The following is a 13,944-nucleotide window of genomic DNA, read 5'->3' as shown; positions in this document are numbered from 1 at the left end:
GCGTAGGCCTTTGTGGAGTCAGGAGTTAGACTCAATGATCCTTCTGGGTCCCTTCCAACTCGGGATATTCTATGATTCTATGTTTAATTTATTTTTTAATTTATTTTTTGTTGTTGTTGTTAATGTGAACTCTTAGAACACAAACTTGTATAACCCAGACTTTGCTGATGTGCAAAGGACTATGCTTTTCCTCTCTGTTATTTTAAGTAGTGACTGCTCCTACGTCAGGTTTGTATTCTGACATTTTCTGTATTTTTTTGCTTTCCTTTTTGTCTTTAGGGGCCAGGTTCATACATAATGAACTACATAATGTACATTTTCTGGGCTTTGAGCTTTGCCTTCTTAGCAGTGTCTCTGGTGAAGGTGTTTGCTCCATATGCCTGTGGCTCTGGGATTCCTGAGGTGAGGTCGAAGTAATAATTACATTACAGATGTTTCATGTTAGTGTGAAAATTCCTGCTGTTTTACAGAGTCAGAGGGAAGTCAAGAGGGAGGGTTTTTTACTTGAAAATAATTTAATATGAATATTCAAATTTAAATAAGGTAATTGTGCTAACTGTGGCTGAAAGGAAAAAAAGGAGTTGCTGTGAAGCTTCAGGTACTGAGTTCGTAGGTTTTTGCTTCGTGTTTGTGGCTGGACTACTTTTTATGGAAATACTTAGCCTAAGAGTAAACTTTTGAAGAGTTATTTCCCAGCACCCCTCGGATCCTTGCCCTGCAGTGATTAGAGAGCAGAGGTTCATTGACACAATGTGGGTCGACAATCAACTCTCAAAGCAAATTGTGTAGTATACCTGGAAACTCATCTTTGTACAGTTGCTCTCTGCAACTATGCACAGAGTGTAGTGGGGGATGGGGGGGGACACAACAAAGTAAAATTCTGGTCAGTCACATTTATTCACTCATTCTGTAAATATTTTCCATGTATTTGTAGTGCAGAAATTGAAGGAGAAATCCTGCCTTTGTGTAAGTCTCCAGTAGATCTGTGGTGTTACTCCAAAAAAGATTTCATCCTAAATTGGTCTCCAAATATAGATAACCTTTACTTTCTAGACACAGCTGACCAGTGTTTTGTGCATGTCCTATTTATAGATGTGTTGTTCTTTGCTTCAGTAGCTGTATTATTTTCTATATACAGGCATATTTGCAGTAACGTTACATTGTTAGGAAAAGTAAAGTCCTAGGAAAGTGAAAGACACATTATAGTGAAAGAGGCCGATTTTTTCCATCTTTATGTCAACAAATCTTTTGCCATATTTTTCTGTAGAAGGAAAAACAGGAAATACAGAAAAATAGAAAAGGGTGAAATTGATGCAAGGGTGAGATGTTGTAGTGTAGTGCAACATGATAGTATTTGCAGGTTTATTTTTTCCTTCAGGGGTTTTCTGACTTTCACTTGACAATTTACATAATAAACCAGTGAATGTAGTCCTAGAAATCACTGCAGATACATTTTCTACTAAATGTAATTGATGATGTTGTTGTACATTATTGTTCTCTGTAGTACAGTAAGTTGCAAATGAAAAGCCTCTGGCAACCAGATGGGCTCTGTGTAGTAATCAGAATGATGCATGCTTTAATGTCTCACAAAGTTAGCCCTTTGAAAAGGCTCTTTTTGAAGTTACATGTCTAAAATGATAAAAGTAATTATTTACTGAAGAAAGTAGAATACAGTAGCATTTTTTTTCTTCCAGATAAAAACTATTTTGAGCGGCTTCATCATCAGAGGTTATCTAGGAAAGTGGACTTTGATGATAAAAACCATCACTTTAGTCTTGGCTGTAGCATCGGGTTTGAGTTTAGGAAAGGAAGGTCCCTTGGTACATGTTGCCTGCTGCTGTGGGAATATTTTTTCCTACCTCTTTCCAAAGTACAGCACAAATGAAGCTAAAAAACGAGAGGTAAGTTTTTGTAAAACCATTTCTAGAACGTATTGATTTTCCATATGTTTTGTTTAAAAGAAAAAAAAAAGAGAAAAAATCCAAGCACTGATTAATTTAGAAGATATTTGTTCTCTCAGATTGTGTTTAGGCTTGAATTATCTACAGTTCTTTCTTGTATTAAAATCTATGCATTATCCCTAGCATTCTCTAAGGCAAACTGTTTCCATTTCAGAACATTTCTGCATTTTTCCCATCTCGGTGATCATTCCATTTTTCCTTAAATTCTTTCTTCTTCTTCTTGACTCTATATTTTGCTAATCATCTCCAGTTGTGTGTGAGGACAGCAGAGGATTTCTGAACTCATGAACTAAGTACTCCTGGGAAAGGGTTGGTGACAACAGTGTTTTTGGCTCTTTACCTGTTTTGTTTTTTTTTTTGGCAGTAAGAGCCATACTATTGAAAACAAGTGTAATGATAGTGAGTAGCAAGATGTAACATTGTTTTTAATTTAATAAAATCTCCATATTGTGAAATAAGAAAGTGTTTTCCCAGCTGTGCTGTAGTTCTCTCACTCTCAACTTCCATGATTCTCGACGAAGACTGCACACTGTATAGGAAACTTGGATTCACTTCCAGTTTCAAAGCTGTGTATTCTTAAGTAAATAATTTCTTTTCCATGGTTTCGTTGTTAATCTCGAGTGTGATATTTCTTGGAGTTTCTCTGTGTGTTCTTCCACAGGTATGTAAGTGCTTCAGGTGTCACTGTTCTTGCAAGGAACCTGTCTGATACTGTTACAATTAACATGCACTTTAACCAGCCTCGTGCATTAAATTTTACTCATCCGTGATGCTGCAGGACCATCCACTTCTTTGTTTCCTAATAATTTCTCTTTAATCTTAGTTCACCTTATGCCTTTTTGAGTTTTTGCTTGAAGACTATCGAGTGCAAATCTCCAGGACTGATTTAAAAACTGCATAGTCTGTCACAGATTTTTTTTCTTTGCAATGAGTAATATTTACAGTAGCTGGACTTCTTTACTACTTATGTGTTCTGGTACAGGGAAAGCTTGCTACAATTTCTTTAAAAAGAGCTATCAGCAGTTTCATATTGAACCACAGGCTTCTTTTGGGAGGATGACTGGAGGAGTGTACATGGCCTCATTGTGGCTGGTACCTCAGCAGCAGCTGCTGTGAGCGCTGGCCACATCTTAAAAGCATTCTGATACGCTCACCTGATGCATTTCTGTTACCAAGTCTGTGTCCTAGATAGAAACATAGAAGAAACTGATAACTGTAATAAGATAGTGTCCTTCATTTTTAAAGTGTATCTCAGACTGTGAAAAATTCTTTACCTACTGTCTTTTCTAGGTGTTGTCAGCTGCCTCAGCAGCAGGAGTATCTGTAGCCTTTGGTGCCCCAATTGGTGGAGTCCTTTTCAGTCTGGAGGAGGTATGTCAAGAGATGGCATTAAAGGAAAAATGATTTAAAAATATGTTTTGGTATGAAAAATTTCAGATTCCTTTAAGCTGTGGAGTTTTTCCTAAGAGAGAAGTTATTTTAGGACCCACATTTCAAAATTATGAGTCCTGTTATAGGAAAACTCCTTAAGTTTTTTTTTTTATTTATTTTCTTTGTATGAATGTCAACTTTGCTTTATTTTCAAGTATATTTTTCTGGAGAATGGCTGGGTCAATAAGTACAGTTTACATAGAGAGAGGCACCGGTCTTTCATTCTATAAATGTATTCTAAAAAGTGAAAATTGTGGGACTTCTTTTTCCATTTTGTAAGAGGCTTTAGAAATCTATTTGACAGTTCTATGACAGTTCAGTTTTTAAAACATTTCTTCAAAGTTTCAGACACTAAACACAATTGATTACATTAACTATTAATAAAACAAATACACTATAATAAAACCACCGAGGACGTCAAACTATTTTCACTAAGAAAAGTTTCTTTTTAAATTAGTTTTCAGCATTTTTTGTTTCAAAAACATGTTATTTAGATCATTAACATTTTTTTGAGAAATCCTACATTAATGGTCTTCTAAAAATCTCCAAATTGAGTAGGAGGAAGGGGAAAAGAAGGAAAGTATACTTCCTTGTATAGTTTCCTCTGTATCATTAAGGGATTTTGAAGAATTACTTTGTTGCAAAACAAAACAGGCTGGGAAGAAAACTCAAAATTTCAATCCTTGTATGGGGCTTAAGTGTGAACTTGAATGTTGTATTTAAATTTGTGTTGTTGTTGTTGTTTTAATGATACTTTGTAAAAACACACATCTGCCAGAAACCCTTCACTGTTGGCTGAAAGGAGATGTAACCGTAGTAGCAGGAAATTTGAGAGAACAGCTAATACCCAATCTGGTGTTTGTTGAATGCTAGGAAGAGATGCTTATAAACAGAGAAAGTTTTAAGCATAAATGACTCTGTTTTTTCTTACATCTTATGACAGCAGTGGTTTCAGTATTGCTTTAGTTCTTGAAACTGATCTAAGCATGAATTGTTTTAGAGCTTTATAAAAATGTAATACATGCTGGAGCTCCAGTGCTCCAAGTGATAGGAATAATACTAATGAGACTTTTTTTTCCTCAGTATGTATAACATGTGAGCAACAGAACTGTAATACATGCATGAAACAGTCTTTCCAGTATTTTTAATCGGATCACTAACAATTCTCATGTATTGCCTTTTGCAGGTCAGTTATTATTTCCCCCTGAAAACTTTATGGAGATCATTTTTTGCTGCTTTAGTAGCTGCATTTGTTTTAAGGTCCATCAATCCTTTTGGTAATAGCCGCTTAGTTCTTTTTTATGTGGAATATCACACTCCTTGGTACCTATTTGAACTGCTTCCTTTTATTCTTCTGGGAGTATTTGGTGGGCTCTGGGGAGCATTTTTCATTCGAGCAAACATCGCATGGTGTCGTCGACGCAAATCTACAAAATTTGGGAAGTACCCTGTCCTGGAGGTTATTATTGTTGCAGCAATAACAGCTGTCATCGCATTTCCTAATCCATATACAAGGCTAAACACCAGTGAGCTTATTAAAGAGCTGTTCACGGACTGTGGGCCGTTAGAATCCTCCTCCCTCTGCGACTACAGAAATGATATGAACGCAAGCAAAATAGTAGATGATATTCCTGACCGCCCAGCAGGCACCGGAGTTTATTCAGCTATATGGCAGCTGTGTTTAGCACTCATATTTAAAATAATCATGACGGTCTTCACCTTTGGTATCAAGGTAAGTGTGAATGCTATGGCTGCATCATCTACTGCGATTATTTCATTACTGCCTTTCTTATTTTCCATCTCTCAAAGCTAGCATATTTATAGTTTTGTTTTTTTTTTTTCATGTGAAGTTTTAGGTCTCATGGGGAAAAAAAAACAAAACCTTTTACTGTTGATTAATAAGCAAGTCTTGTAGAAAATAATGTTAAGGTTCATTGAATTCAAACTAGCCCATTGTTTGTTCAGCAGAATAGAAATAGGTGCTAGATTTTATTAACAATAGTAATGGTGTGGGTGGAGGGCTGTATGGGCCTGATTGAGCAGTGAGAGTGATTTTAAAATTTCTAAAAGCCAAGCTCAGCTGAGGTCAAACACAACCACTCGGGTTCCTTAGGACTGTCGCATGAAAAACAAAAAAGGCTGTATTTCTTGAACTATTGCATCTTTTGTACCTCCTCTCCTCACTTACCACATTAATGTAATTACCCCAGGCTAAAGGAGCTGATAATGATTTCTTTCCTGAAATTTCAAGTATTGCATGTCATGACTTCTTTCCATGTGACTGTACTGGAAATTTCTTTTCCATTACAAAACAGTTATTTTTTTTGTCCTTCCTGGTCACTTCATTTATCAGTCCTTCAAGCTATTCTCAAACCAGTGGCTGCTTTCTGAGCAGCGTGTTGTAACTGCCACGCCTTCACTGTTTGCTGACTTTTCAGGCTCCCTTTGTACTTTTTTCAGCTACATCAATATTAAATGCTTCTTAACACAAACACGACTTGCAGAATGTCTGCAAAGCAGGATTTGTGTTTAAACTAGCTCCATTGTCTGACAGTGTACATTGCTATTCAATAATTGCATGCATAAAAAGACAACTTATTATGGGGGTGGTTGAACACTGGAATAGGTCATGCAGAGAAGTTATGGATCTCCATCGTTGGAGATGCTCAAGATGTAATTGGATGCAATGCTGGGCAACCTGCTGTAGTTGACCCTGCTTGAACCAGGACTAAAAATGGAGTGGGCATTGGGCTAGATCATCTGGAGAGCTCCTTTCCACCCCCAACCATTCTGTGATTGATAGAACAATATTTTCTTGTGTTTCTCACCTGTTGGTATTTGAGAATATGTTGCAGTCTGTTATTTGAAGTAATATTCCATATGTTGTTTGATGGATAAGATAAATCTGTTGGGTATACGTGAAATGTTAGTCTTCTGTAAGTCAGAATTTCACCTATCATTCTACACTTCTGTTGTATAGAATTTCACTTATCTAGGGCTCTGCCTTTTAAGCATTACAACATTTATTACCATTTAAGTATTATAACTTCAATTAGCATTCTCTTAGCATTCGTCTGTTCATGTGCATCTGTCCTTCTCATGGAGTTGTCAGCACAGGATCACACATAGTGTGTTAGAATTCACTCAGTCACAGAAAGGTAGAGCTTCCTCTTTAATTGGTTTTGGTTCCTTTTCTCATACCTTTAGCACTTGCAATCTGTTGTAAGCATACACTTACCACTTTACAAATAGGCAAGGATTTGTGCTGCAGTCACTGATGGGATTGTGCTACCTACATTTGTCTGAAGCTTTGAAGCATATGTCAGGTTAAAATGTCAGGCAGCATCTGGAGAAGGGAATGTCACTTGAATATAGTATTTATTCATATTGTGAGCTTTATTTCTGTGAGAGGAAAGAACAAGAGTTGGTCATGAAATCATTAAATCATGATTAAAATCCTCCGAATTCTCCAGGTCTGCTCCTGGAGCTGTAGCCATGTGCAAACACACAAGTTCTGCCCCTTCCCCTTGGGAGCTGATGGTCTGTGAGGTGAGCAAAGCGACTCAGCTGCCTGTGGGGTCTGGTGGTTCCTGCTGCTTCTACTGCAATGGATAGGGATCGCCAGAAAGCTGATTGGCAGCACTTATTTTTCGGTCTTTAACATGGAACAACACTGCAAGAGTAAATAGATTGTATACATATGTACAATATATGTATATACTGGACTATTTATTTTCAGTGGGCTTGTACCGCATTTAATTGTTGATGATGAACAGTTTGGGATGGGATTGCAGCTTTGCTTCAGGCCCGGGGTGGTATCCAACTACACTGCTAAAGAAGTGGAAATTGGCGCACACATCCTGATTCCTTGCTTGTTTCAAAGATGTTGCATGTGCCAGAGTATAAGCCATTTTCTCTAACTGATACCTTCAGTTAGGCTGGTGTGCACTAGAAAAGGCAGCTGGGACAAGGTGGAACCTACTTGGTTTTCCTTGCTCTTTCTGTGTGAAGGTTGCTCTCCGCTTTGTGACGTGATTCAGAGGCTTGGGGAAAGGGATGCAACTGTGAAATTGTGATCAGTTAGACCTGTAACCATTACCCACTTGTGATGAAAAGAAGAGGAGGTAGATGCAAAAAAGTGTATGTTAACAAAGAATAAGAAACCATCTCAATGCAGTTCCCATTTGGAGCCTGAATTTCTGTGGCATGCTCCTGTAATAGGCTAGGATCTAGGCAGTTTCAAAGATGTTTTCAGCTAGTTTTAGGTCTGAAATGCTAGTTTTTCAGGGTATAGTACCGTTCACAAAGAAATAATTTTAATCAGGAAAAAGAATGTATTTTAACAATTTAAAAGGGGCTTAGAAGCACAATTGTGGGAAATAGTAGTAGTGGTGTAAATGCATGATTTGGATATTATGCTAAAATGACAGCATGGAATACTGTTGCTATCAGCACTGAAATAGGAGGTAATTCAGGAATGGGAATGAAGGATTAGTAAACCTTTCAACAAAACTCATGCAGCTGACTTTCAGACAGGCTTTAGTGTATTGATTTGTCCTTGCTTTGCATGTTAGAGATTATTTGCAACCATAAATATTGATAATATAATAATGTGAATAGGTTCTGAAATACACTTTGGCATCAGCTACTGGATTCCAGGGCAAAATCTCTAGTTTGGAATTGAATAATACTTAGATTTTGCAGCACTGCAGAGGAAAAAATAAATTACTGGTGTTTCCTATTATACCAGTAGTGCGATTTTGTAATGAAGTTATTTTGAAAAGATGAGTTCAGGTTTGTTCAGACGCAAAGTAAGAATTTTACAACTTGTGGTTAAGATTTGTACCTCAGCCATAGTGGAATGTATTTCTGATACCAACAGATGCTGCAAGGAGAAGCAGCAGGCTTTTCTGGTTTAATGATACATTTAGGAACAGTATGGTTTTTTTTGTTTTTTTTTTTTTTTTTTGCACAACAGTGGTTTCTCAGATGGACCCTCACTTCTCACTCTTGCTGCTACTGATACAAGCTTGCAGTAAGATTTCCCTAAACCACTCTGCTATGACAAGGCGATGTGGCCTTTCCAGGTTTTGGTTTATAACAGAAAATCAGATTAAATAACTAAAATTACAGCAGAAACATGGTTGTTGCTTTTTTGTTTTTGTTATGTTTTAACAGTAATATTACCTGTTTGTTTTTTTTTTAACAGCAGTTTATCTGCTTCTTAATGTACTTAGTGTTCTATATGCACTACTTCATATGGAGAATTGTGATATAGTAAGCAAAGCTTCTTTTATAATGACCTGTTTTGTTGGTCATCTGATTTATAGGAGCTAGGAAGCAACTTCTGAAGGCAATCCTGCTGTGTGCAAAGCTTGTTTAGTAAGTGAATGTTGGTTTAGAGGAACGTGAGGTATAATAAGGGAAATCAGAAATCAAAAAGTTTTCAGTACTAGTAGCATAGCTCAGATTGGGCAAACATATATTGGAAAGAATTGTGCTGTTAGCACTGAGAATATAGTCTGTGGTCCTGTATCGGTAATAGGTTTGCTCTTAAATGCAGTAAAATACAAAGTAAATGCATTCATAAAATGGATTCAGCTAACTAAGTTCATCAGAAGTATCAGTAGCATTGTGTGTGTGTTAAGTTTTCCTAACCTTGTGATGTCAGTTTACGTGTTTTTAACAGTTTCAGTCTTTGCATTTCTTTTGGAGGGAAAAGGAAAGCAAACAACAGCACACCAATTCTAAAAATATACATCCAATATGTTCCCTTCAGCATGACAGCAGTTCTGTTTCCGTTGTAGGTTCCATCTGGGTTGTTCATACCTAGCATGGCAATTGGAGCCATAGCAGGAAGGATTGTGGGAATTGCAGTGGAGCAGCTGGCTTACTACCATCACGACTGGTTCATTTTCAAAGAATGGTGTGAAGTCGGAGCTGACTGCATTACACCTGGTCTTTATGCCATGGTTGGTGCTGCTGCATGCTTAGGTAATTAAATTGCAACACAATAGATGTCAGATTTTTTCTGTTACCAAAATAACAATGCAAAATAAAGGGAGGTATAAACATGGGCAGTATTGGAACACCTTCTCGTGTGGACTTCCCTCTCTTCAGAAGACTACACTTATCTACAGAAAACCATCAGATGCTTATGATCTGAAGAGCAACATGAAATTTTAATTGATTATATGATGAGAAATATAATAATTTAAATAGTAGTGTTTGATGTCTCTTTGTGGCATCAATAGATGTCACTACAACTTCAGCCAGAAAACACACTCTTGAAATGTATAGAGGACTTAAAGAGTCAAGTACTGTTGAAATTGTTATAAGGAGGTGATGTGATCCACTGTGAATTGTAACAAGTGTTCTTTAAATTAATTATGTAAATAAAGCTTTCAGAAGTGCCTAATGATTTGGGGAGTCTGGTTAGACATACTTTTAAGAAGTCTGATTTACAAAGTGATGAAAATCATCTTCACTTAAAGAGGCTGAAGTTGGGCACCTAAACTTAAGAAGATTTCTGAAGGTCTTGTCCTAATTTAGTTACCTTAGAAGTTAAACTTAAAAGGTATTAGTACAGCTCCGCCAAAAGTAGTCTTCTTCCTGAAGGAAGAGTATTTGAGCAATCAAATACACTAGAGGAACAAATCTAGTTCTTGGAGAGGTTGTGTTTTTTTTTATTAGTTCAACGAGAATCACTTTTGAATGTGTTGAAAGAAGGACCATGTGTTTTTATTGAATGAAGAAGATATGGTATCAGAAACCTTTGTGGAACAAACATCTTACTAATAGAAGAGAAATATAATCCAAGTCTTGTCCCATTGTCAAGAAAGATTCAGTCAGCTCAGAATTCTTTTTAAGTTTTATGATTCAACAGCAGCATTAAATTCTTAATACTTTGGACAATACAGCTGTTGAATTGTTAGCTGTTCCTTCCCTGCATTAGTACCATTCTGTTTCCAAATTATTGTCTTACTGGATCTCCTTATTTCTCAGTATTTTTAACTTTAAGATTGGCTTCAAAAAAAGACATAATTCATAGTTTGCATGAAAGAGCAACACAAAGTTATGTTTGCAGTTCTCAACAGGAAGACAGGAAAACTAAACTCAGTATTACTTGATTTTAAAATGTTAATAGCTACCATTTTTCTCGCAGGTGGCGTGACAAGGATGACTGTGTCCCTGGTAGTTATTGTCTTTGAGCTAACAGGAGGGCTGGAATATATTGTGCCCCTAATGGCTGCAGTCATGACCAGTAAGTGGGTAGGAGATGCCTTTGGTAGGGAAGGCATCTATGAGGCGCACATCCGACTGAATGGATATCCCTTCTTGGATGCAAAGGAGGAGTTTACTCACACAACACTGGCCGCTGATGTAATGAGACCTCGAAGAAGTGATCCGCCGTTAGCAGTTCTGACGCAGGATAATATGACAGTTGAAGACATAGAAAACTTGATCAACGAAACCAGCTATAACGGTTTTCCTGTTATTATGTCAAAAGAATCGCAGAGACTGGTGGGCTTTGCTTTAAGAAGAGATTTAACTATCGCAATAGGTAATTATCTTCCGATATTTTATTGTTATATATTCTAATTGAAATCATTTTAAAGCTTAAAACTTGAATGATAGGGCAAAGGGGAATGGTTTTAAACTAAAAGAGAGGAGATTTAGATTAATGTTAGGAGGAAATTCTTCTCTCAGAGGGTGGCACAGGCTGCCCAGAGAAGCTGTGGATGCCCCATCCCTAGAGGTGCTCAAGGCCAGGCTGGATGGGGCTTTGAGCAACCTCTGGTGGGAGGTGTCCCTGCCTGTGGCAAGGGGTTGAAACTGGATGGGCTTTAAGGTCCCTTCCCACCCGAGCTGTTCTATGATGATGATAATGACAGCATTTATCGTCATTACAGGGGGAAGCCATCAGTTGAGATAGGCTTTCTTTGGGACAGATTCTTCAGCAGCTGTGTGCTTACTGTATGATAGTTTTTAAGCATTTCCATCTCTACACAGTAAATGCAAGTTAATTATTAGAGTGAGAGGGTAGTAGCTGACATAGCTACCAAGTGCTGAGGGGCAGTAGCTACACCTGTATGGTAGATGGCTGCTGTGATTTCTGCACGAGTGCTTCTTGGTGAGGAAGCAGTGTTTATAGAAACACAACAAGGATATCAGCATCTAGAGAATAACAATATCATAGCCTGGTAGTGTTGATTGAATTTTCTGTTTGTGCTTAATCATCTTTCTCCAAGAATGTAACGTTTTTCTTCTTCTCCTGTCTTCCCTTCCCCCCAACTCTCCTCTTTCTTAAAGAAAGTGCTAGAAAGAAGCAGGAAGGGATTGTTGGCAGTTCCAGGGTCTGTTTTGCCCAGCATACCCCATCGCTTCCAGCAGAAAGCCCTAGGCCTTTGAAGCTTAGAAGCATACTTGACATGAGCCCTTTCACCGTGACAGACCACACGCCCATGGAAATAGTGGTTGATATTTTCCGGAAGCTGGGTTTGAGGCAGTGCCTTGTAACACACAACGGGTGAGTAAAGTGGCAGCAATACTGTTCATTTAGTTAGACACGGTAATTTTCACTTCTAGGATCAAAGCTTTCATGGTATTTGGATCCATATAGTTGATGCTGTATGTCAAGAAGGTGCTGTGCAGTGGCACTTCACTTAAATTCTCACTCTTCCCTTGTATTCCAACTAAGCAGGCAGTAGCTGTAAGTAGTTGTCTTAAGGTGCTCTGAAAAAAAACTAGCTTTCATTCAGCAACAGTTTTGTGTGTGCAACTCACTTGTGGAGGAGACAGAATTTGTCCTACAGAAATTTAGTCTCATGTGAAGCAGCCTGTATTTCTTACTTGGGTGTGTTCTGTCAATATGAAGTACACCAGCTGTTGAGCTTACCTGGGCTCATAAGAAGCAAGGGAGAGAAAGGTCTGTTCACTACCTCCTCTTATAGAGTTTGGTAATGACAATTACCACCAGGCTACTAGATTTGGAATACTGAAAACTAAGTAACTGCCACTAGTTCTGAAACTTCAGTCTGCAATCTTTGCTTCTGCACTTCAAAATACTTCAAGAAAGTAATCTCAAGATTTGGATGTTTGTACATATGACTGTAGGGAGTTGTCATGTGATTACCATGAAATAAATTGGCCCTTGGCATAGAGACTGTGTTCTATGTTTAACATGTTCTATCTTTGAACATGTTTAAATGTTCATTAAAATTGTCTCTTATTTATTTCTTTTTTTATTACAAGATCTTTTTTTGAGTACTGTTCTACTTCAGCATTCTGCTTTCCTGTATCACGGGTGTTAACCACTTGACACACAGCATTGCAGCTTCTGCCATAGTATCTTGCTTTCTCTCTAGCATGTCTTTTAAGTCACCTGAGACTTAAACGCTGAAACTCTGTCTTTTAATCCACATTATTTAGGATCTCTGTTCATGGGACAAAATCAAGAAACCTGAAATATGGGTGGGATTTTTTTTGCTTTGCTGTTGACTGCTGCTCTAAGTGGCAAATATTTAAATACTGCACTGATTTCCAAGTTTGTTTATTCAGGTGTATTTTAAAACAGATGCATTTTATATGTGTTTTTTTTTCTTAAAAAATAGGAAATCAAATAAAAAATAGCTGTTTTCAGAAGTATAAGTAGCTCTTTAAAAACCTTCCTATGCAAGAGAAATGACATCGTGATCTGACACTTAGAAGTCAGTGCAGACACGCAATTATTCCTGTTTTGTACATGGAAATTTGAGTTGGTAAAACTTCAGTGATACATACTACGATCTTACAGCTTCTGTTGTGGTTGAGTGCTCGAACGTTGCCATTGATGTCAAAATTGACTCTAAAGAAAGATGAGTCTTGTAAAGCTATGTCAAACTGTACTGCGAGTTCTTAATCACTTTATGATAAAGTATCAGCAAGTATGGATGACTTCAAAATTTGCTGTTTCGTGATACTCGTTATTTGTTGTCCTACTTCAGTTTACAAATTCGTGGTCTTCCATGAGTTTGTCATCCATTACAACAAGGTCAGCGAAGTACTCTGAGTGATACATAGCCATGTGGGTGTGGAGGACTATTAAATTTCGGCAAATTTCATGCAAATTGAGTAGACATGAAGACAGACATTAACTTACTGGTTCTGATCCAGTTACAAATACGAACTGTGCAGAAATTGCTGAGATACAGATTTATATAAAGATGAACCTGATTCTTTCTACCTGTGACCAGAACATCCATTCCAGGGAGTGGATTGATTTATACCATGGTGAATAAGAAATCTGTCTGTTCCTGGGGATGCCAAATAATGCTGCTTTGTAGTGCAGCTTCAAACCTCAAGTGCTGTGACTTGACCGTTATTACTTTGGTTATTTAGTGTGGCTTGTTAAATACATGTACACATAATTGTCTGTAGTTGTGAGGAGAAAATAACAAGTAAACAAAAGGAAATAAAGTAGATTTTAGTTTCAGTGCCACTGAAATCTGAAGAGAGGTGAATTTGGGAGAAGGGATGAAGTATATGTATGCTTCCCTGACTTGTACCTGGT

The 13,944-nt window shown here is 37.5% G+C and overlaps 1 protein-coding gene across 5 annotated transcripts in view; it reads left to right on the top strand.

Moving 5' to 3' along the window:
• The window catches only part of CLCN3 (chloride voltage-gated channel 3), a 61,574-nt gene that overhangs the window by 42,484 nt on the left and 5,146 nt on the right, over positions 1-13,944 (top strand). For all 5 annotated transcript variants that reach the window (XM_027456427.3, XM_038179020.2, XM_038179018.2 and 2 more), the window contains 7 exons: positions 280-402; positions 1,695-1,901; positions 3,252-3,332; positions 4,579-5,124; positions 9,200-9,386; positions 10,558-10,956; positions 11,706-11,922. In XM_027456427.3, coding sequence (XP_027312228.2) covers positions 280-402; positions 1,695-1,901; positions 3,252-3,332; positions 4,579-5,124; positions 9,200-9,386; positions 10,558-10,956; positions 11,706-11,922 — 1,760 coding nt within the window. The remainder of the gene's footprint in view (positions 1-279; positions 403-1,694; positions 1,902-3,251; positions 3,333-4,578; positions 5,125-9,199; positions 9,387-10,557; positions 10,957-11,705; positions 11,923-13,944) is intronic.

Source organism: Anas platyrhynchos, chromosome 4 (genome assembly GCF_047663525.1).
Source record: "Anas platyrhynchos isolate ZD024472 breed Pekin duck chromosome 4, IASCAAS_PekinDuck_T2T, whole genome shotgun sequence".
NCBI classification, from domain to species: domain Eukaryota; kingdom Metazoa; phylum Chordata; class Aves; order Anseriformes; family Anatidae; genus Anas; species Anas platyrhynchos.
This window is presented reverse-complemented; position numbering and strand designations above follow the sequence as displayed.